The sequence below is a fragment of the Lontra canadensis genome, unplaced genomic scaffold (assembly GCF_010015895.1).
Source record: "Lontra canadensis isolate GAN:19392208 unplaced genomic scaffold, GSC_riverotter_1.0 scaffold91, whole genome shotgun sequence".
Taxonomy (NCBI): Eukaryota; Metazoa; Chordata; class Mammalia; order Carnivora; family Mustelidae; genus Lontra; species Lontra canadensis.
The window spans coordinates 5,875,662-5,898,000 of NW_022631085.1; the positions used below are offsets into that span (position 1 = coordinate 5,875,662).

A 22,339-nucleotide genomic window follows, 5' to 3' on the forward strand; every position below is an offset into this window, starting at 1 on the left:
ACAAAAACAAAACTAAGTCTACAAGGACCACCCAGATGCTCTGTGCGGCCAGACGGACCACATACCCAAAAGACAGGATGACAGGCCCCCAAGAGTGCCAGACCTCGGTTGTTGCTTATTAAGTGCCACAGGAGTGTGGCAAACTCAAGGATCAGTGGAATTAAGTTTCTCTGGTGACAGGAGTGGCTCTCACAATAAACGCAGCATCTGGCCTGACCAGGTGGAAGGGAAAGGGCACTCCCAGAAGAGGGAGACTGGCTGGGCAAAGAGCCAGCACCAGGACGTGGTTAGGATGGGGACGCACGGCCAGGCGACACCGAAGCGTCACGAGCAGCGCCCAGAGGGAGGGCACGCTGGGCACGAAGACAAAGAGCCAAGATTGCAGGGGAAGGGAAAGACTAGAGAAAGAAAGGAGATGTGCCTGACGCCCACTGTGGATTCTTGAGGGGAGTCAGGGGTGAGTACGGTCTGAGTACCATGTTAACTCAACAGTGGCAAGAACCTTCTATCGCGCCCCTCCCCCCCTCCACCCACCGTCTTCTTAATTGGTGGAACCTCTGTGAAGACCGGTTCTGCGGCCAAACCTGGATGGGAGATGAAAGGCAGAGCCTCAGTTGATCTGAGACATCTCCCGCTGGCCAGGAATCAGACGGCTGGCACATCTGTAGCACCCTGGCAGATCCTGAAGTTCATTCATTCGAAAGCAGTGTCCTCCAGGGCAGTGGTTCCTAGTGGCCGAGCACAGGAGTTTTTACAACTCCCCAGGGGATTCAGCGTGAAGCCCAGATGGAGAACCGCTGCTGTGCTCTAAGTGGGGGAAAGATGGTGGAGACGTTTACAAGGAAACGGGTGGGTCAGAAAAGCACACTGTTCGGCTGGTTTGCTGAGATGATTAAACCCAGAGCTTCAGGCAGCCCCTTGCCAGCATGAGAATGCCTGCCTGAGAGGGGGCACCCGGTGGGGCACAGGGGCTGGGGAACAGCAGCTCACAGGAGCCCAGCGGGCAACTCTTCCGCGTACTCTTCCCAACGCGGGCCTCAGGGACACAGTGCTGGCAGCCGGGAGTCGGCCACAGCGGGGGCATTTACACCACGAGCATCAGCAAGCACCCTAAATCGCGCCCTTCTCCCTAGAGGGCTGGTGCTTCAACACACACCCGTACACACGGCCAACACTGGGGAGAGAAAAAAACAGACTTGAGAAATGGAGGTGCGGGGGAACCTCCTGCTTTTGCTGGAACCCCTGGATCAAGACATCTCTGAAGACAGGCACTGCGACATGTTGTTTAGGCCGGATAAAACTGGATTTTACGACTCCTGCAGTCAAGAATTCTGAATGACGAAACCATAGGGAAGGTGAAGCCATATGCGAACCGTAGTTATGAGAAAACCAAACTATGAGTGATGAGAAGAACCTGATTCGAGGTGTAAGCGTAAGGAGGGTTACATGGGGTCGGGCACACGGCTGGCGTGGCGTCGGAATGAAGACCTTCCACTTGCCCCCGGCCACGCTCTCCAGAGCTGCCACGGGTCTTCCCTCATGTACATGCCGTGAGGCCAGGTCCTCTAACAGCTCCTCTGACACTTCTCGTCATTCGCGTCAGGAACATTCGTGGCGCACACACCACGGGTCAAGGACTGCTCAAGGCACTCTGAATACAGATGAGCAGGTCGATGAGCAGGCCAGGTCCCCACTCTTGTGGTTTGTACAGGGCAGTGTGGGGGCACAGACAGCAAACATCGCAGGCGATGAGCCATCGAGACACTCTGAGGCACGGATAAGCTTTGTGAGGAAGACGAAGTAACAGAATAAAAAAGGAGCAGAAAAGAAAAAGAAAGAAAGAGAAAAAGAAAAAGAAAAAGAAACAGTGTGACACAAGGTGGTCAGAGGACGTGACTGCTGAGCAGAGACCTGCCCGACAGGCTGGCATCAGCCGTCTAGACACTGGGAGAGAGCACTGCAGCAGAGGGACAACTCACTGCAGGGGCGCTGAGGTCGGAACTAGTCTGGTGCATCCGAGGAAGAGCCTGACAGCCAGGGTGGCTCCGTGGGGTAGGGGGGAGGTTGGGGCCGGAGGAGGTGGGGTTGGAACACAAGAGCCAGACCACAACCAGCACTGGAAGCCATCGTCATCAGGTTTGCAGTGGGTTTTTAAGGCAGAGTGATGGGATCTGATGTATGTTTCCATGAAGTTCCAGGTTTATCCTCCTCCAGTGAGACAGGAGCACATGCACAGTCGTAAGCCAGTTTTCCCTGCAACCCAAGAAGCCTGCCTCAGACCAAGACAGCTTTGCCTCCCTCACCAGGGGCAGGAATTAGAGACCACCCAGTGGCCACCCAAGTTACACCCCACATGCCCAAGGCACATGCAGGCTCTAGGAATCCCCTTCGCCTGTGGACATCCATCTCCATAGAATCAGAGGGTCTCAACTGTCCTGCCCTACATTCTGGGAGCCCCGGGAAACAGAGACCCGTGAGAACAGGAAGCACCAGTGTTGAACAGGGGATCAGTGAGTGGGCCACTGGCTTTTTGTTTTCAAACTTCTTCTGTTTCTGAGAGTCAGGTTTTTTAAATTGCTCCCAAGCTTCCCTCTTCTGTCAAGTTCCTCCCACTATACCTCCTGCCTTGCTGCTGATGAGTCTGATGGCCGCAAGCAACGGGCCATTTTCTTCTCCCTCTGTCCCTGAACCTGTGATAGATTACTTAAATGGAGCCCCCGACAAGGGCATGCCGCCTTCGATCCATCACTGGGGGTAAGATACAAGGGCCAAGGCAGAGGAAGACAGCAAGTGGAAGGTACGTAACGAGGGGGAGAGTGGGAGCAAGAGCCTCACCACACAGCGGACACTGCATCATCTGGAAAGACTGACTCCAACAAAGAAGAGCCCCTCATGAGGACAGGATGGACTCCGTAGCCAGGAAAGAACTACCAGTTTACCATGAGCACAGGAGCTACAGAAACCCAATGCAAGCTTGCAAACAGGCAGGGGAGATCGGCGGAATTAGCGCTCTTAGTGACAAAAAGCTCAGGGCTAGACCGTCAGGTCCAGCACGGCTGCATTCAGGCTCCCCAACAGCTCAGCTCCTGTCTGCCACCCGGCTCGGCTCCTCCCTCTATGCGTCGGCCTCACTCGGACACAAGAGAACGACAGCGGTCCCAGCCTTCCCGGCCCTACAGGAAAGACGTGTGCCGCTGGCAGGACCAGCTCTCTAACCGTTCTGAGAGCCAGCTCCAATTCCCAGGGAAATGCTCCTCAGGAGAGGCCAAGAGAAGCCAGCACCAAGCAAGGTTCTGCTGAGCCTGTGCTGGGCAGCAGGCACGCTAAGAACTCCTCCTGTGGGACACTGAGAAACCGGCCTCCGCAGCTACGCACACAACCAGTGACCACACAGAAAGACGAACACCAACAGTCCACCAAACAGCGAGGCCCCAACCATACAGCCTGGAGGCGTCACCTCCCGAGTCCGGAGCAGACGGTGATGGCAAACACCCACGCTGGGCCAGACAAGCACACCATGCATGTGCATGCACGAGGGACAGTGGGCTCTCCTGTCCCGCATGTGCAGCCACTCAAAGGCCACAGATCTCCCCTGAGGTCCTGTTTTGTCCACCCAGGACCTGTGACTAAAAACCCTACCTTCAAAACCTCAAGCGCCTACACAGGGGAGAAAGGCGTTCACGACAATGGTCCCCAAGTCCATCAGGGGTGAAATTAATGTCTCAGTTCAACTACGATCTGTGTTCATTTCTCACGGCTGCTCTAAAAACCACGAGCTTGGTGGCTTAGAACATCACAAATTTCTTCTTAGAGCTCAGGAGGCCAGGAGTCTTGAGGATCTGACAGGCTATAGTCAGCAGGGCTGCGCTCCTTCCAGAGGCTTGAGAGGAGAACCCAGTTCTTGGTCTTTCTACTTTCTGGAAGATGCCCGCACTCCTTGGCTTGGGGCCATGGCTCGCTCCACACTCTAGTGCCGCATCTCTCCCTCCCCGGAACCTCCTCCCTCTTGTAAGGACCCTCGTAATTACATTGGGGCCCACCTGGGTGGAGAAGGATCATCTCCCCTTACCAAAATCCTTAACTCCCCCACATTCGTAAAGTCTCTCCTGCCACTTAAGGAAGCATGTCCCCAGGTCCCGGGTACCAGGACATGAATGTCGCTGGGGGGACCATCCTTCTGTCCACCACAGCATCTTCTAGATCCCAAACTCAGACATGGACATGTACTCTCAACTACCTCCCTTAATTAATATTTATCCTTGCAAGAGCCTGTGAAGCACATATGGTTTTCCTCCTCACTTTCGGACCATACAGAAGGGCTGAGAGAGGCAGAGCTAGCGACCAGTAGCACCAGTGGTCAGTACGTACTGAGTGCCCCGTGTCAGACAGGATGCTAAGTGCTTCACGTGTATAACCTACCTCCACCTTCTCAAAATCCCGTGAGCAAGTCACGACTGCAATTCCCTTTTTACAGAGGAAGAAATGGAGTCACAGAAAGGTCAAGTGGCCCCTAAATCAGTCGTGCAAGGGGAGTCCTTGGTGTCCTTCCATGGAAGTCATTCATGCGCCCACATCCAGTGTAAGCTGCTAGGATCACACGGCGTGCTGGGTCTCCCCGATGTTGTGGCCGTGACCCTCTTGTTCATGGGCCACGCGCAGGAGGAAGTGGCCCCTTGGACAAAGAGCTAAAGAGCAGAAATGCCGGAGCGCAAAAGAACTCAGCAAACACCCAGGAAGAGCCGCGCTGCAAGCTCAACTGTCAGGCCAGTTCACTGAGGACACAGCGGCCCACATGCCATCACACTGAGGCCAGAGAGGGCGCAGACAGCACACGCCGGGATAAAAGAGATCCAAACATGTACCCACAGGGTAAGGACTCCCATAATGCTCATACTCCAAAAGGTATTTTATAATGTTGAGGTTTTTCAAACACAAGCCCAACAGTGCTTCTTTTTTTCCTAGGTTTAATATCCTTACTGAGCCGAACCCTAGTTCTGAGAAGGCAGAGTATGGATTTCTCAGGAGGCAGTGGGGTGCCATCCACGGATCACGGCATTAGAGTCACGTATCTAGAAGTGCAACTGTGGGGCCCATCCTAGATCCACGAAACCACTGGTGGCAAGAGCAGCGTTCTTCCTACCTGAGAACAGTCGTATTTAGTGTGTTCCCCAGGTGATGGCCTCGGCAGACTCTAAGAACTCTGTAAGGCAAAGAACCAGGGATTCGGAGGAAAATGACCTGAGTTCACTTCTTCCTAGACACACGTATGAGTCCCTTAAGCTCTCCTAAGCCTCCAATAATGAACTTTCTAAAATACAGAAAAGTCAAAAAATTAAAATACAGGAAAAATACCTACTCTTCACAGGTGACAAAGCCCCAAGGAAAGAGATGAGAAGCTGCCCGGGAAGGGTAAAGGGGACACAAATACTGCTCATTCAAGACACATCACGGATGGAATGAGCGCCTACAAAAGTGAGGTGTTGGGGAAACAAAGATGGGGAGTGAAAGTCAAAAGACCAACACCCACAGAACACACGTGACACGGATTCAGGACCATAACAGCAACGTCTGTTTGAAAAAGGGACGAGGAAGACGTGATTAATTCTGCAATGATAACCCCTAGACCAGTAACAGTTATAGACCAATTATGAACGAAGCAAGGCATGTAATAAAAAAGTGATAATAATAATCACCAACACGTTGAAGCCAATCAAACAGAGACCGTAATCAACACAAAAGCTTTAAACAAAATTCAAGCCTCTCTGTTATTAGTATGCAACCCACATCCAGATTCCAATGCTGTCTCCTTCTATTCCACAGAAACATAACTACCACTTACTGAACGCCCATGACAGGCCAGGTGCCACACTGCAAACTTCATGTTCATTGTCTTGGTCAATCCACGCCACTACCATTGGTGGGAGGTTTCCACTTCCAGATGCCAAATAACTCCAACACCTCAAATTACCCTGGGTGCGCCTGGATTCAGAGGCAGGTCTGGCGGACTCCCAAGACCTGTAAGCCTCGAGGGTCCACCCCTTTGTTACAGTGTCTACACCCCCAAGAGTTCATTTGTGTTTAAGTCAATCTCTTAATGGCAAATTGGCTGAAGGCTGTAAGACGTTTCAGGCAAAGGGAAATACCCTTTCTTGCAACTAAACCGAGAACGTTTTAGTTGATTACACTGTAGTCAAAATGCGGAGAGAGGAAGCATATGGTATCGCCTCCTTTAGTGCAATCTTGGTCAAGTGATCATTTTTCTATCTACTTGTATTTCTGACTAAGAGTATCAACAGCTAAAATGTATTCAGTACTTACCGATACTAGGCATCATGCTAAGATGTCTAGATGGATTACTTTGCGAGGTAGGGACTGTCAACTAAGGTACAGAGAGACGAAGGGGCTTACCCAGAACTGGGGCTGGAACCAGGTCAGCCCAACTCCACAGCCCTGGTTCTCCACCACTTTGGGGTTCTGTTGCTTTCACCCCTGGTCTGATGGGACTTAACCATGCCGCAAGGTTCTCTCTCTGGCAAGTACCTCAAGTCCCAAAATACAAAACTTCCTGAGCGTGCAAATTAACACAACCCTTGCTAGTGACCCAGCAAGTAAGTCTTACGACATTAGTGCTGCACGCAGCAAGAACACACAACAGGATGTTCCGTCTAATTTGTTTTCCAGAATCGTGACCAGCACGGTTTCTCGACCTCATCTGCATGAGTACTCATCCCGCACTGCGTGGCTGGCTCCTGTGCACCAGGCATGCGGGCTAATAAGAATTAAAAAGCTCGGCCCCCTCCCCGCCCTGGCTCGGTCTCCCCCTCACCTTCAGCTGCTTGACCTTCTCTTTTCAGCATCTGGACAGCTCCTACGTATTTCTTCAGTTGGACTTTGAGCACCTCGTTTTCTCTGCAGGTACAAGAACGTTAAAAAAAAATACATTTTTAAAAGCTGGCAATTTAGACTGAAGCGGGGGGGCAATCTTTATAAAGAAAAACACACGGGGCTCACCTTATTAGTACATTTTTTGTTTTGGAGATGCTCACTGGAGAAGACTACACTTGCAAAGGTACGTTTGCAGAATGCCTGCAAAAACCGCTCACCCGTAACGAAGTGCTAACTGGTTCCAGCTCCCACCGAGTCAGGATGCGGACACGGGTTGTGCTCTGATTATCTGAATCTGTCAAGCTGCTGGGTGCCTATTCGGTGGTACACACTTGGCAATATTCTCTCCATTTACGGAAAAACACACTAAGAACCACCTATTCAGCCTGGGGAATACTCGTTTTTTTATTAATGGCCACAGGCACTGAACGTTTGGTATTTGCCAGACATCATGTGGCAACACCTACTTTACAGATGAGGAAACTGAGTCATAAAGAGAAGCAGCAGCTTCGTCCAAACCCCCCTCCACACAAGACTCTATACCCTATACAAGGCCCCATCAAAGTCCTGCTCTACCCAATTCACTCTCAGGTACACAGGGTGAGGAAAAAAACACAAGGATCAGAAGGAGAAAACAACCAGTTACTGAGGACCACACAGCTGAGACTCTGCCTTCCTGACTTCACTGAATCAAGCAGCATTCGTTGGGAAACGGTTTAAATGCCTGTCGTGTGTTGGGCACAATGACCCAATTAGCATTCTCAGTTTTGAAGAGGAATTGGGGCACAGCTAAGGTCTGTGACTAAGGTAACATGGCCAAGGTCAAGGTCATAAGAAAAGCACAAGGCCAAGACAGCAACCCAGGCTGCTCTGTCCTCAAGGCCGCAAAGAGCTTTGCTCAGTTTCCTTTAGGATTCAAACTTGGTTTCTCATCACTGTCCCCAGGGAGAGTTGCCTCTTCCACATTTTCTGATCTACTACTCCCACCCGAAGGTCTTGAGTCTGAGTGCCTTTAAATAGGAAAGAACACTTCCTCAATATGAAAACAGCTTTAAGACTGGGTTTCTTTTATAACCATAAAAATTTAAATGCTCATTGCAAAAGAGTCCAAGGACATTTAAGCAGGAATGTACAAGTCAGCTGAAAGCCCAACACCTTGAAATCCATCCCAGCGACATTTTCATAGCTATCCTATCATACCTCTCTCCAGGCATGTGTGCATACATGTGAAGTAAATCTGTTTTCCCTGGATGAAACATTTTTCACACTCCTTTCATTTTTTTGTTTGAAGTCTTCTCTTGCTTTGTTCACTGATCCACTAACCAACCCCCCTTTCTCATAGTAACCAATGCTGAAAACCCAGTATATATGCTTCAAGCCTTCCTCCACACTCATGTCGTCACTACAAACCCAAAACACTCGAATATCAGTTACTTTGTAAAACCGGGTATTCTACATTTTTCCGCAGCTGGGCTGTCCCCTTGAACAACTCACCACACAGGCAGTTTCTAACTCCATCTAGTTATGGATGCGTACTACGCTCCTGGGTACGGCTGTGCACCACACACTTACTCAGGGTATGAACTTCTGACTGCCCATCGTCAGTACTGTTTTCCACACATCTGACAACACCTCAGCCCTGCTTGCCCTTTTGCTTTTCTGCACTTTTGGCAGAAAAGACCATCATCAGCTGCAGACTCTCCCGAGGACTTAGGAGTCACCTGAGAATGCTACGTTCATCTCGGAAGCCCTAGAGAATGAGCCACGGAGGAGCCCCTTTATCACCCCCTCCCTCCTCCTAGACTGCCTCTCCCGGACGTTTGTAAAGCTGTCTACAACTTCCTCCATCTGTGATGTGAATAGCAAACTTCTGAAGCCAAGCAACTAACAAGTCCTGGAAAGACTGGGGGGAGGGAAATGCTCCCCGATACACGTGGCTCGTACAGCTTGTTTTCTTGGATTCCTTCAGCAGAGTCTTGTCACTCATCCCAACCTACTCTTCATCTCTACGTGTGAATTCAAGTCACATAGGGCCTGCAAATGAGGGAAAGCAATTTCTCTGCATTTCTATATGGCCTCATTTAACAAGGGTTCCCAGCAGCTCATCTCCCGCGCATCGGAACACACAGGCTCACTGAGGCAGACTGACAGGTGAGCCGTGCCGACGTCTGCTACCGGGCTCTGATTTGCTCATAGCACACGGGTCAGCCCTCGGCTGCCCTGGTGCTCTACGCTTCTGCAGCTGCCATGGACATGTTTCCAGCAGCTGCTTTCCTTCTGGTTTGGATTTTTTAATAATGTCTTAGAGATTCTATCTCAAAATGAGATGTAACAGATTAAAACCAAGGTTTTTAATATAAACTGATCTCCATCAAGATGAGAAACTGCAGAGTACATCAAACTACTGGATACGCACCTCTGGGAACCATAAATTCATCCCACACAATTTCGTACCCATGAACTTGTCTGTCTTTTGGGGAAAGTTAACACTTTCCGGTCACTGGAACGCTTTATGAAAGAAACTCAAACACCTAATTGAGGTCCTTTGCATTCAATTTTTTTTTTTTTTAAATGATCAGAGATTCACATGAAGTTGCAAGGATGATAGCAAGGGTTTCTCCGCCCTTGGCCCAGGCTCTCCAATGGTTGCAGCTTACCTCACTATGCGGCAGCAACGAAACCCAAAGTCTGGTATGGGTCAAAGTGTGTGTGTGAGAGTGTGTGTGTGCGGGGGGGGTCCCGTCCAGCCCACTACTTTCACTGAGGCTCCTAAGCATCCTCTCCCACACGGTGTCTCTTAAGATGGAATGCGGAAGGCTGTGGACACTGCAGTCACACAGGCTAGGCCATGGAGAAGAGCCAACCAGGACTAAGAGTGAGTAGGGGGCAGGAGGCTATGAAAATCAGGGAGCTCCTGCCCCAACAAAACAAAAAAAAAAAATTTAACTTAACACATTACTGGGTCTCCTGGCTGGCTCAGTCAGAAAAGCATGGGACTCTTGATCTCAGGGTCATGAGTTCAAGCCCCACGATGGGTGGAGAGATTGCTAACAAAAATAAACTTAAAAAGCACACTACCAGGCCAACAAAATACTTCCCAGCCTCTGGACAACTGATTTGCAAGCAGCTGACAGGATGTTAATCTGCAGCTAGGAGAGCCAAAGAGAGTTCCTCATTCTTATTACACAGGTCTATTATGATTACCAAATCTAAAAATGCCTTTTCAACTGACACCTCATGAGACGACAGAATGCATTAGTTAACTAAATGAATCCTGACTGTAGAGAGGCTCGAGGCCCTCTGAGCAGGTGAAAAATACAGGCAGGATGGTGCACACTCCCTCATTTCCCCTCCCCCACCAAGGGCCTTCACGCCACCGCAGGTCCCCTCGCCCGGTACCCGTCCACCTCAACAGGTAAGGGGCCCGATGAGCAGGGCTCTGGGTGCCCCCGCTCACAGGCTGGGTCTTCGGAGCCACAGGGCCTCCCCTCTTCATTACCCCCCCAAGTGTGTGCACACATGAGGGAGTGTGCGCACCACACGGCCCTGTCAGCTGTGCACGCGGGCAGTATCCCAACAGACTCCTCTGAGCCGTGAGGTCACAGGTCTTACTTTGAGCCTTTTTCTCTTCTGGTTGCTCAGCTACGTTCCCTAATCATCTACAGCGAAGTGAGGTTTGCAGACAAAGAACACGTCTACAACCTAGTCTCTTCAGGTTTGTTTTTTTGTTGCTTTTTTTGTTTGTTTGTTTGGTTTTTTGGTAAGACTTAAAGAATTTACTAAGAGCATTTAAAGACAACGCTGAGGAGGAAAGTTGAAGCTGCTACGGAGCAGGCCACCTGTCACCTGTGGGGCGGGGTGGGGGTGGGGGCCACCCCGTCTACATGGCGGATACGTGCAGCGTGAGCCTGTGTGGAGGAGAGCCCGGAGCAAGGACGCACAGGCGTCTGCCACCTCATCCATGAAGAGCTTAGGGCAACTCCCTTTTCTCCTTTCCCCTTTTTTGATTCTAGGAGGCCACTGCCCAGCTGAAGACCGCCCTCCCATATCTAGCTTCTTTTTGTAACCAACAGAGTTGATTTACTATCAAACCCTGACAGACCACCTAGAAAAACAGGGGCAGGGATGCTACTGTTGCTATGAACCGCCCGCACTCAGACCTTCCAGGAACGTGGGCCACTAGGAAACCGAGTCCTGAGCACAGTCACCGGGGCTCCAGGTCAGCTGCGGGCTTCACCCCTTTGGCGACCTGTCAGGGATCCACCCATCAACACTAGCACCTCTCGGAGGATCTGGCCTTCCGGCTGTAACTCACGCACCTGCCTCCAATGAGGAGATGTAGCTGGAAGGCACCTTCAGCCATCACAATGTCAGCGGCGAGAAAACCATAGAACAAGGAGGAGCAGGGTTCCATCAGGCCAACCCCGTCTGTCATGGCCAAAGCCAACTGCAGTGGAAAACCAACCTCACAGACACAAACCTGCAGAAATCCCCCTTCCCCACTCACCCTTGAGAACTTACCCAGTTCTCTGCACTCTCAAGGGCAGTGGGACCTAACTTTCCTCATAGTTCCATCAAAGAGGAGAAGCACACAAAGAGAATGAACTTAAACAGAACCTTCCAAATGTGGTACATTCCCAAGATCATTTTAGAGGTTTACCTATCTTTTTATTGTTTTTTTAAAACACGGAGATATTCTTCTAGTAGATTTTTTAGAAACTGATTTTCCATATATTGCTGTGATAGAAAGAAGCTTTTGAAAAGAAGTTCAAGGGTTTTCAAAAGTGGACGGAAAGAACACCAAAGAGAGAATAATGCAGCTGGGACACAGGCGTGGCCCGAACCATGAGGCCGGTGCACAGTGACCAAAATCTGGGGCAGAGAATCTACGCTTTAAAATAAAGGTATGAAGAGCAGGTATTTTCGAGTGCACTTCCTAAACTGCATTCAAGGGGGTGACAAAAGGCCATGGAAAGAGAACAAGGGGGACCACAGGTGGACAGAGTCAGGGAGAGATGCGCTCACCAGCCTCATCCTCTCCCCCGCACCCCACTGCCGCCCCAGGGCTTCCCAGAGCTGCCTGGGTACCCTACAGCTACTGAAATGCGGCTTTTTCAGACTGGACACAGCCCCCAAGACCGGGAGACCAATTTTAGCGGCAAACAACCAAGTTTCTGTTACAAAAATGTGGCCCGCACGGACCTTGGCAGAGGTGCGCACTTGGCAGCTTTAGGAATTTCCTAGAAATTCCTCCGTGGTAGCTAAGAAGGGAGAAGCAGCTCAGGGCCAAGGCCTCCGACAGGTAAAAGCTGGGCCCACACATATAATGGCGAGCCCCTCTCCTCTCTACGACACATCGGGTTTGCCTCTGCGTGGGGGGACGCCACCTCAGGGACGTCACACACAGGCTCTTTGGGCAGACTGCAGGAAGGGCTGGTATTATCCCCAAATTTTATTACCTTTCACTTTGCAGATGAAGAAACGGAGTCTGCAAGAGGTTAAGCAGCCTGGGGGCGGTGGGGGGGGGTCACACGGGAGAGTTCAAGGCAGGGCCACAATGTTCTTTGACTCTGTCACACGCGTGGTCCCTAGCACCTCGGGAAGCTGGTTTTACTGTGCCCGTTTTGCAGATGGGAACGTGGTAGCCCAGGGAGTCAAACCAGAGATTCGAACCCATTCCCATTAACTCCAAAGTCTCACGTTGTTCCATATACATTTAGGTAAGTAATTAAGCACAGGTACGAAGGCAAAAATGCAAGGCCCTGAAAGACCCCACTGAACCATGAGGGCGGCTGAGCCTAGGTGTGCAGAGTCCCTCGGCTGGGTAGACTCCTGGGCAAATGCGACCAGCGAGCTTCGTCCAGAGGGACGTTGACCTTCCAAGAGTCACACAGTGCAAGCCTCTGCCACCCATGACCACAGGTCAGAGGTGAGCTTTAGGAAACATGACTCGACAGCCTCCAGAACGGGACACCAAGTCCACTTCCAGGAAGCCAAAGCCAGTGAATGAGAAGTCTCAGAACACCTACATGAGGGTGTTGTGAATATATCCGAAAAGAACTGGTTACAAACTAAATGTCAGGGGGAGGGGGGCCTGGGTACACTCCTGTGCATCCACCTACAGCAGGACACTAGGGAGCGGCACCGCTGGGAGGAGTGCATATGTTTCAGTGGAGGAACATCTGTGAGGTGCCATTATGTCAGTGCAGCAGAGTACAAAGGTAGCAGACCTAAGACAGCCCCTTACATACAGTTTGCTACAGATTGACGATAGGAATATATAAACCACAATGTTAACAGTGTTCATTTCTGAATGATGGAATTAGAAGACATTTTAAAGTTTTCCAACAATATACTTTACCAGTGAACGGTGGGCGGGGGGTACATTTAAGAGTAAGGTTAGATCAGGACGCCTGGGTGGCTCAGTTGTTAAGCGTCTGCCTTCAGCCCAGATTGTGAACCCAGGGTCTGGGATCGAGCCCAGCGCTCCCTGCTCAGCGGGGAGCCTGCTTCCTCCTCTCTCTCTCTGCCTGCCTCTCTGCCTACTTGTGATCTCTGTCAAATAAATAAATAAAATCTTTTTTAAAAAAAGTGCAGATGTATATGCTGGAAAGAAACTATAAAACACTGATGGAAGATATCAAAACACAACCACATATGCAAGAATTAGCAGGTTCCTGGATTGGCAGACTTGAAACAGGATGTCAGTTAAACTGATCCACACATATCCTGCAAGCCCTATCGAAATGCCAGCTTTTCTTCCATAGATATGCACTGGTGGATTCTAAAATTTATATGGCAAGGCAAAGACACTACAATAATCAAAATCATTTTGGAAAAAAAAAAAACATTTTGAAATAGAAGCACAGTTGTGGAGGATGTGCACTACCCAATTTTAAGACTTTCTCTAGAGGCGTACAGCAGTCTGGGAATGGAGCATTGTAGAATGACAATGAGCAAGAGAACAGAACCAAGAGTCCAGAAATAAAGTCACAAATCTGGCCAAGTGGAAAAAAAAATTTTTTTTTTTTTTTTGAGATTTTAAGTAATCTCTGTACCCAGCATGGGACTCAAACTTACATCCCCAAGACCAACAGTCCCATGTTCCACTGCCTGAGCCAGCCAGGTGCCCCTGGACAGGGGATTTCTGACTACAGCACAAAGGCAACTCAGGAGAACGGATGGTCTTTCCAATGCTTATTTTCAGAACAGCTGCACATCCATAAGCAGAAAAGTGAACTTCAACTAATACCTCACACCTTATTCAAATAGTAACCCAAACTGTACAACAGACAAATGCAAAACACACAAGCCTGCAATGTTTGAGAAACTCTGCCTGCCTAAGCTGGGTTAGGCACACAGTTCTCACATTTAACAGCAGAAGCATGATTTGTAATAGCAAAAAAAAAAAAAAAAAAAAAAAGCTAAACCAGATTTGCTCTGCAAAAGACATTGTCAAGAGCATGAGAAGACAAGCTGCAGATGGGGAGAAAATACTTATAAATTACATAGACAACAGAACACCTGTGTCTAAAATATATAATGAACTCTCCAAACTCAAGGAAATACCACCACCTACTCATATATGGAGGGGAAACCTATCTGAACAGACATTTCACCCAAGATGATACACAGACAGTAAACAGAGACAAAAATGCTGAACATCATTCATCGTTAAGGAAATACAAATCAAATCCAGTGAGAGAGCCCTAGAAGCTTATTAAAATACAAAAAAAAAAAAAAAACACAACTTTGTGCTGATGCTATGAAGTGCTGGGGGGAATGCAGCAAAACTGAAACTCTCAGACATTGCGTGGGATGCAGAAATGCTCAGCAACTCTGGGGAACAATATGGAGCTTTCCATCAGGTTCAACAGACATTCGTCAAATGACCCAGCCACTCACTCCTGCGGGGTTTTCCTGGAAAACTGAAAATGTATTGTTCGTACAAAATATCTACATGAATGTTTGTAACAATATTATTCATGATCCCCCCAAAATCGGGAACAAGTGCCCTGCGGTGGGTAAAGGGTTGAAAAACCCAGGACACATTCATACAAAGGAACGCTACTTATCATTACAAAATCCACGCCCTGTTGATGCTTAACAACTTCATGAAGCCCATAAACATTTGCTAAATTAAAGAAGCCGGTCTCCAAAGGCTACATGCTCTAGGATTTCATGTATACAGTGTTCTAGGAAAGACCAAATGACGGGGGTGGGAACAGACCACCAGGAGCCAAGCAAGAGGTGTTGCGGAAGGGTCTGACGGCAAAGGGGAGGCGGGTGACCATTTCTGGAGGTGAGCCAACAGGTGTTCATGCTGACTGTGATAGTGGGGTTCCGTTTATCTGTGCAGGTCTTAAGTCTTATAACTTAACGTCTTTAAAAGTGAGTTGTAGGGGCGCCTGGGTGGCTCAGTGGGTTCGAGCCTCTGCCTTCAGCTCAGGTCACGATCCCAGGGTCCTGGGATCGAGCCCCGCATCAGGCTCTCTACTCAGTGGGGAGCCTGCTTCCTCCTCTCTCTCTACCTGCCTCTCTACCTGCTTGTGATCTCTCTCTCTGTCGAATAAATAAATAAATAATCTTTAAAAAAAGATAATTAAAAAGTGAATTGTACTGCACGTACATTAAACCAAAAAAACAGTTAATAAAAAAAAAAGTAAAGTAAGTTACAGAGGAGAAGATAGGGCCACATTCACCGCTGTGCCCACCTGGGAGGCATCCCCTCTGACCAGGGTCCACAATACAGACAGACACCATAAAGCCAGAAGCTGCCTACTGCAGGCAGGGGACAGGAAAAGAAACAAACAGTGACAAAGTTGCCGTCCTGCCACTATCTCTCTGTACCTTTTCTTCAGCCTTTGTCTATTTTTTTAATAGAATACACCCGAGATCGACCGCCTTCTTCTTTTTCAAGGGTACAGTGTAGTGGCATTAAGTATATTCACACTGTTGTGCAGCCATTTCCAGAACTTTCTTCATCTTGCACGGTGGAGACTGTACCCATTCAAAAAGTCCCCATTCCTCCCTCCACCGCACGCCCCTCCAGCCCCTGGAACTGCATTCCTCCTCGGCTCTGTGATGAATACCCTTCCTGTTTGAAGAAAGGAGACCAGGCACATGTCAGTATCAACAGGGTGACAGGTGTGAACACCTCTTTGGGACTTGAGGCTGTCTGTCGCCGATTCACAGCTTGAGTTTGAAATGAGGCTCCGAAGACTCAGTGACCCGTGGACAAGATTCATTTTAGAACCTCTCAGCAGGGCAAGCCCAGTGGAGCCCGGCTTGCTCAGGCTCCCATCACGCAGAGGTCCACATTGCCTCCCAAGAGCAGCACCGTCACTATTGCTGGATTGCATGGAAGACTGAGGTTTCCTTCTTACATCCCGACCTGACTTCAGAATCCAAGAACAAGGTCAATTCTAGATTCGACTACTTCACTGCCACCTTCTAATTCTTTGAAAATTGCTCACATTCAGAGCACCATTTGCCTTCTATTCCGTACAGCACAGAGCAGCGTGTGCAAGTCGCCGGGCAACTGAGCATGGCCCCGGGTCAACTGCAGCTCCGGTCAATCGCTTTCCCCTTCCAGACGGGGGCTGGAGTGTCGGCGCCCAAAAGCTATCAATCCGTTCTCATTCATTCGGCAGAACTTCACTGGTTGTCAGGCAAGAGGTTGGTGAAGGGAAGGCATCAGGCAACAAAAATGACACAACCCCCCTCGGAGCTTCCTCTACTTCCCAGTTTTAGTTTTCCATGTGACAGGGTGCTGGAGGTCTACTAACAAGGTCATCAGAAAGCATCTACTGCACAAGGGCTGGGTGCAGAAGGCAGGAGGGTGCCCAGAAGAGCCAAGGACTCTCTACCCCCCTGGAGTTCACAATCCGGGGGTCCCAAAAAGACCAGCCCCAGCAACCATGGTACAGAGCAGAAAAGTCAACTCCCGTGCGTAGCAGAGGCAACTGGAAACATCTAGAATCAGACAAACCTGGTTTCAACTCTCAGCTCCGGTTCTGACCAGCTCTTTGACAACACCCGCAGAAGGAAGGCGGTAGCACTGGTAGGTGATGTGGTGACAGTGGGGACAGCAGCAGTGGTGGTCCCGGTGGTGGCGGTGGTCGTAGTAGGTAGTGGTGGAAGGGCGGTAGCTCACACAGTGCTCCCTGACTACCCAGTTCTGTTCTCAAGACTTCCACGGTAGGCCATCTCTGAAGGGCAGTGTGCAGAGACCCACCTCGTGAGGGAGGAGGTCTGCCAGCAGCCTGGTGAGTCAGGCTGGAAGACCACCCAGGCCCAGGGGTCCCTTGACATGACGAAAGTTCCACCCAACCCCTGACCACCACCTCCTGACAGCCTGTGCCCAGATTCCTGACCCATAGAAACTAGGAGACGAGATGGTGTTGTTTCGGTTGCCTGCGTGGCTCAGTGGGTTAAGCATTTGCCTTTGGCTCAAGTCATGATCCCAGGGTCCTGGAATCGAGTCCCACGTCAGGCTTCCTACCCAGCAGGGTGTTTGCTTCTCCCACTCTACCTCTTCCCTGCAATCATGCTTTCTCTATAACTCTCTCACACATAAATAAATAAAACCTTTAAAAAAAAAAAAAAAGAATGTTGTTTTATCTGCTACATTTTGGGGCAATTTATTAACTGTTGAGAACTAATACAGTATTAATTCATTTAATCCTAACCATTCTTTGAGGTACTTTAATCCTCAATTTTCGGCCTAGAAACAGAGGTAAGAGCAAGGTGAGAGGTGACAAGAGCAGCGTGCTCAAGACCACCAACTCTCCTGACCCATCTTTCATCTGTCCAAGCGAGAGTCTCACAGGAAGAACTTCTAACCACACGTGTGCAGCATGGATGACCCTCTCCGCACTTTAGCTCACTCACCTCAACAATGGAAGGATACTGAGGACTTATCCAGAATGTCGTAGAAAGCCTATCATTTATTCAACTCGTTCCCACATACCTACTACGTATTGGGCATTATTTTGGCAACGGAAATGTAGCCATAACAAGACAGACTAGGTCTCTACCCTCCTGAAAACAAGATTCACACAGGGGAGGTGTGCAAACCAGTCACCAAACAGACTCCAGAGACAACGAGGACTATAAAAGCTCACGCGAGCCACACCCGTTAGAATGGCAGAAACCCACAACACTGACAACAGCAGATGCCCCTCAAGGATGTGGAGCAACAGGAACTCTCTTTCGGTGCTGGTGGGAACAGAGTGGAACCACCACTCCCCAACAGTCTGGCAGTTCCTTACAGCAGGAAACACACTCCTACTGTAAGATCCAGCAATCACAGACCGTGGTATTTACCCAAACAAGCTGAAACTTACGTCCACACAAAACCTCGCTGTCCTATGCCTAACTGCCAGAGCATGGAAGCAACCAAGCCATCTTTCCCTAAGTGACTGCAACAGCGAACTGGTACCTTCAGACAAAGAGTATCATTCAGTGATGCAAATGCTTACAGTAGCGAATATGTGTAAGCGGCCCGTATGTGGAAGCAGCCCGAGTGTCCACGGACTGATGAATGGAGAAAGAGGGTGTGGTGTGCATATACAGTGGAGTATTAGTCAGCTGTAAAAAAAGAATGAAATCTGGCTATTTGCAATGATGTGGATGGAGCTAGGGAGTGGAGTGCTAAGCAAAATAAGAGAAAAATACCCCATGATTTCACTCACATGGAATTTAAGAAACAAACACGCAAAGGGAAACAAAGGAGAGAAAGAGTCAAATCAAGAAACATTCTTAGCAAGAGAGAACTGACGGGCACCAGTGGGGAGGTCGGCGGGGGGCTGGGTAAAGGGCCTGAGGAGTACAGCTGTCATGATGAGCACAGGGTGATGTGTGGACCCGTTGAATCATGGCACTGTCCACCTGAACAGTAATTATTCCAGTGTATAGAAACTGGAGTTAAAGCAAAAACTTAAAGTGAAAAATAAAATACATAGAAATAAAAACTCTAATATCTTAATTGAAAGTAAATGAATACCTAAACATACTGACAGTGGGAGCCGGGTTCTTGCTTCAGAGAAGGGAGTAACAAATCCATAAAGTCAGGAGACTGGAGGTCAAGAGTGTGGTGCTGGACTGGAATTCAGGGTGGCCATGTCAACTCATGGGGTCATTTCTGAAGGAAACGGAAGCCAACTAATCCAGGACAATTGGACCATCAGAATGCTGATGATAATAATAGATGAGCCACTGAATAAAACAAATCTGGGAACCTGTCAGTAAGTGGAAAGTTAAATGCATCATGAGGTATTTACATAGACTCCAACTACCTCTCCACAAGATACTGAACAGCCATAAAGGGGGAAGATGTTCCCAGCAGAGAAGGGTGGCAGACACCAGAGCGATCAAGGGATCAAAATTCCCGTCATCAGTAACAGCACAAATGGAAGGCGTGCGGCACAGAGAAGAAAACGCACTGCCTCGGTGAGGTCAGTAACCAAGATGCACGGACTCAAACCTCATCTCAGAAACAACAAACGAACCCGCCGAGAGGCATTCTGCCCCATAAGCTGACCTGTTGTCATCTTCAAAAGTGTCAAGGTCACGGAAATCCCGGGGAAAAATCTGTTCCAGCCCAGAGACATTACACGCAACAAGTCATTCTGGAATCAATCATTTTATAAGAAAGGCCATTATTGGGACAATAGGTGAAGCCTGAATGCAAAGAAAGAACTAGATGGTAGAAATGTAAATTTTCTGATTAGGATGACTGCATGCATTATGGAGAAGAATGTTCTGTTTTTAGCAAACAGCTTATATTCAGGAGTTTAAAGTTAAAAAAAAAAAAAAAAAAAAGTTGCCTTGAGGCAGATTCCCAGGCCCTGCTGTAGAACTCAACATTTGCATTCTGGAGGAGGCCGGGGATCTGCATTTTAACCAGCTTCCAGGTCACTTCTGGGACCCACCTGAGCCCAAACACCACTCCCTGGGCTGCACGGTCCACACTGCACTGTCCCAGCACAACCCCATCGGAGCGAGAGCCCACCAAGGCACCATCACACTCCCCCAGTGCATGCAGTTCAGAAAACAGTGGTCCTTTACTTTGCACAGGAAATCTGACTACTGGGGCGCGTGGGGGGCTCAGTCAGTTAAGAGTCTGCCTTCACTCAGGTCATGATCCCAGGGTCCTGGGATCAGGCCCCGTGTCGCCCTCCTTGCTCAGTGGGGAGCCTGCTTCTCCCTTGGCCCCTTTCCACCATTCGTGTGCTCTATCAAATGAATAAAGTCTTTAATAAAAAATGGAAAAAGGTTAAAGAAAGAAATCTGACTACTTCGGTCTTTCCAGCCATTTTCTCTAATAAGACAGGGCCAGGACCGCCCAGGCGGCCCGAATTCCAGGAAGTCTGCGTTTCTCCTTGACTGTTCTCTGACTTGAGCTCTGTGGTGTCTCATCTGCCAGCTGGAGGGAGGAGAGGAGTCGTACGTAAAAAGCTTGTTTGATTTTTTGTGCTCTCTCCCTGTTCCCACCATTTCACTACTTCTTTTATAAGCCCCATCTCATTAGCCACCTGGCAAATTCCACTCAGAACGGCACACTGGCCCCACATTTCATACCCAGAGCCAGGGAAACAGCCCAAAGAACTCCAGCAACTCATGAAGGTAATTAATCGCAGATGACACATACCCAAAATATCCTGACCACAACAGGAAAATCACAGGGCTCCAAACTTAACAGCCAGAATCATACTTGACTGTCACTTACACTCACTCAAAACCCTTTCGAGTTACTTCTTTAAGGCACGGACTTGATGCAGCTTTCTGTTTACTTCAGTTCTTTAAGTCATTAAAGTGCTTGCCCGGAGGTCCAACAGGCCCAACATGAACACTAGCCCTGCCTCTGTGTGACTTTGGGCAAGTCACTTGACCTCTCTGGGCCCTGGCTTATCACCTATAAAATAGGAGAGCAGAAACACCTGCTTCAGATAGTAAAGGCACAATTAAAGTAAGTGTGTGTGTGTGTGTGTGTGTGTGAGTCTAAGTATAACTATCTATGAAGTGTATGGTACGTAAGTACTAAATAAATGTTAGCTGTTCTTTTCCATCATCATTATTTATAAATTATACACGGGAGCTCTAGCATCACTGTCTCCTAACCCAAAAAAAAGGATTTCTCTGTGGACGTGACAAGCAAGGGAAGGACCTTCAATAACACACCAGTCCGCCCCGGAGTGTGTCAAGGTCAGGCATCAACAGCAAGTGCTCTTCCCCCAGGCTAACTGGAAGGATCACCAGTTCAACCTCACCCCCTCGGAAAATACTCGTCCCAGGCTGGTGCAGGCCCCTCTAGGGTTGGAGCCTTTCCCACATTACCTGGGAGCTGAAGGAGCCTCTCACTGAGCTTGGCTTCCCCGGGAGCCAGGCCGGGACACCCTAAGGTCCTCTATGTGACGAGCCACCTTTAGTAAGAGTGAATGCAAACCGCACCACTAACAGTAAATAGAGCCACGTAAGTCCACCTCCTGAAAGAGGGAAGAACAAGCAAAAGGAACAGCTATGAAAGGGCCAACTGTTCCCTTTAGAAGGTCCCAGGAAGAACACTTGCCCGTGTACAGAATACAGACAGAGCGTAACTGCAAGGCCATTCTGGATGCCTCGGATGACAGACTCACAGGAGCCAAGCGAGGAACACGCAGGAGGGAGGCAGGCAGGGACAACGCTCACCGACATCCATCACACGTGGTGTGGAGGCAGGGGTCTCAGGAGAGCGCACACGCCTGTCTGCACTGGGCATCCGTGACTCAACAACAGGGACACGGGACAGGGGCCCCAGTGTCACCAGATCTTCAAGCCTTTCAAAAGTAGCTGGGAATCCGGATTTCTCGGTCAAGTTTTAAGATCTTAAAACACTGATTCACAATTTAAAAAAAAAAAACCAGCTCACATGCCCAACAAGATCCACCTGTGAGCCAAGTTCTGGCCGGGCCCAGAGCTCCTTCACGCTCACATCTCCGTATCACGCTCTGCCCTCCATCAGACTGTAAGTCTGTGTGCCAGTTCGTGTCCGTGTCTCGGACCAAGAGGAAATTAATTTAAAACCCTGTCAAAAATGTATAACCTGACTCTAATCGTGAGGCAGCAGCGGACAAACCCAGACTGAGGGACGGTCGCCAAAGCAACTGGCCAGAAAAGGAATGCGTAAGTCAAGGCCATGAAAAACAAAGACCGTGTGGAAGGGCTCCAGATTAAGAGGGATCTAATTGATTCAAGAGTTCAAAGCAATGCCAGATTCTGGACCAGATTCCAGATCAGGCCAAGAAAATGGCCATAAAAGGCTTAACTGGCCTCCCTGGTTAGACATGAAGATGAGCATCACTATCATGATCAGGGATATAATTCCTGACTTTTACCTTGGCATGATAGGTATCCATGAAAATACTCTCGTTCTTAGGAAACACAAACATTCAAAAATGATCAGGATAACGTT

The 22,339-nt window shown here is 49.1% G+C and overlaps 1 protein-coding gene across 2 annotated transcripts in view; it reads right to left on the bottom strand.

Moving 5' to 3' along the window:
- SNX29 (sorting nexin 29) overlaps positions 1-22,339 on the bottom strand; it is a 473,687-nt gene that overhangs the window by 283,456 nt on the left and 167,892 nt on the right. For both annotated transcript variants that reach the window (XM_032836282.1, XM_032836283.1), the window contains exon 14: positions 6,827-6,909. In XM_032836282.1, the coding sequence (XP_032692173.1) occupies positions 6,827-6,909 (83 nt within the window). The remainder of the gene's footprint in view (positions 1-6,826; positions 6,910-22,339) is intronic.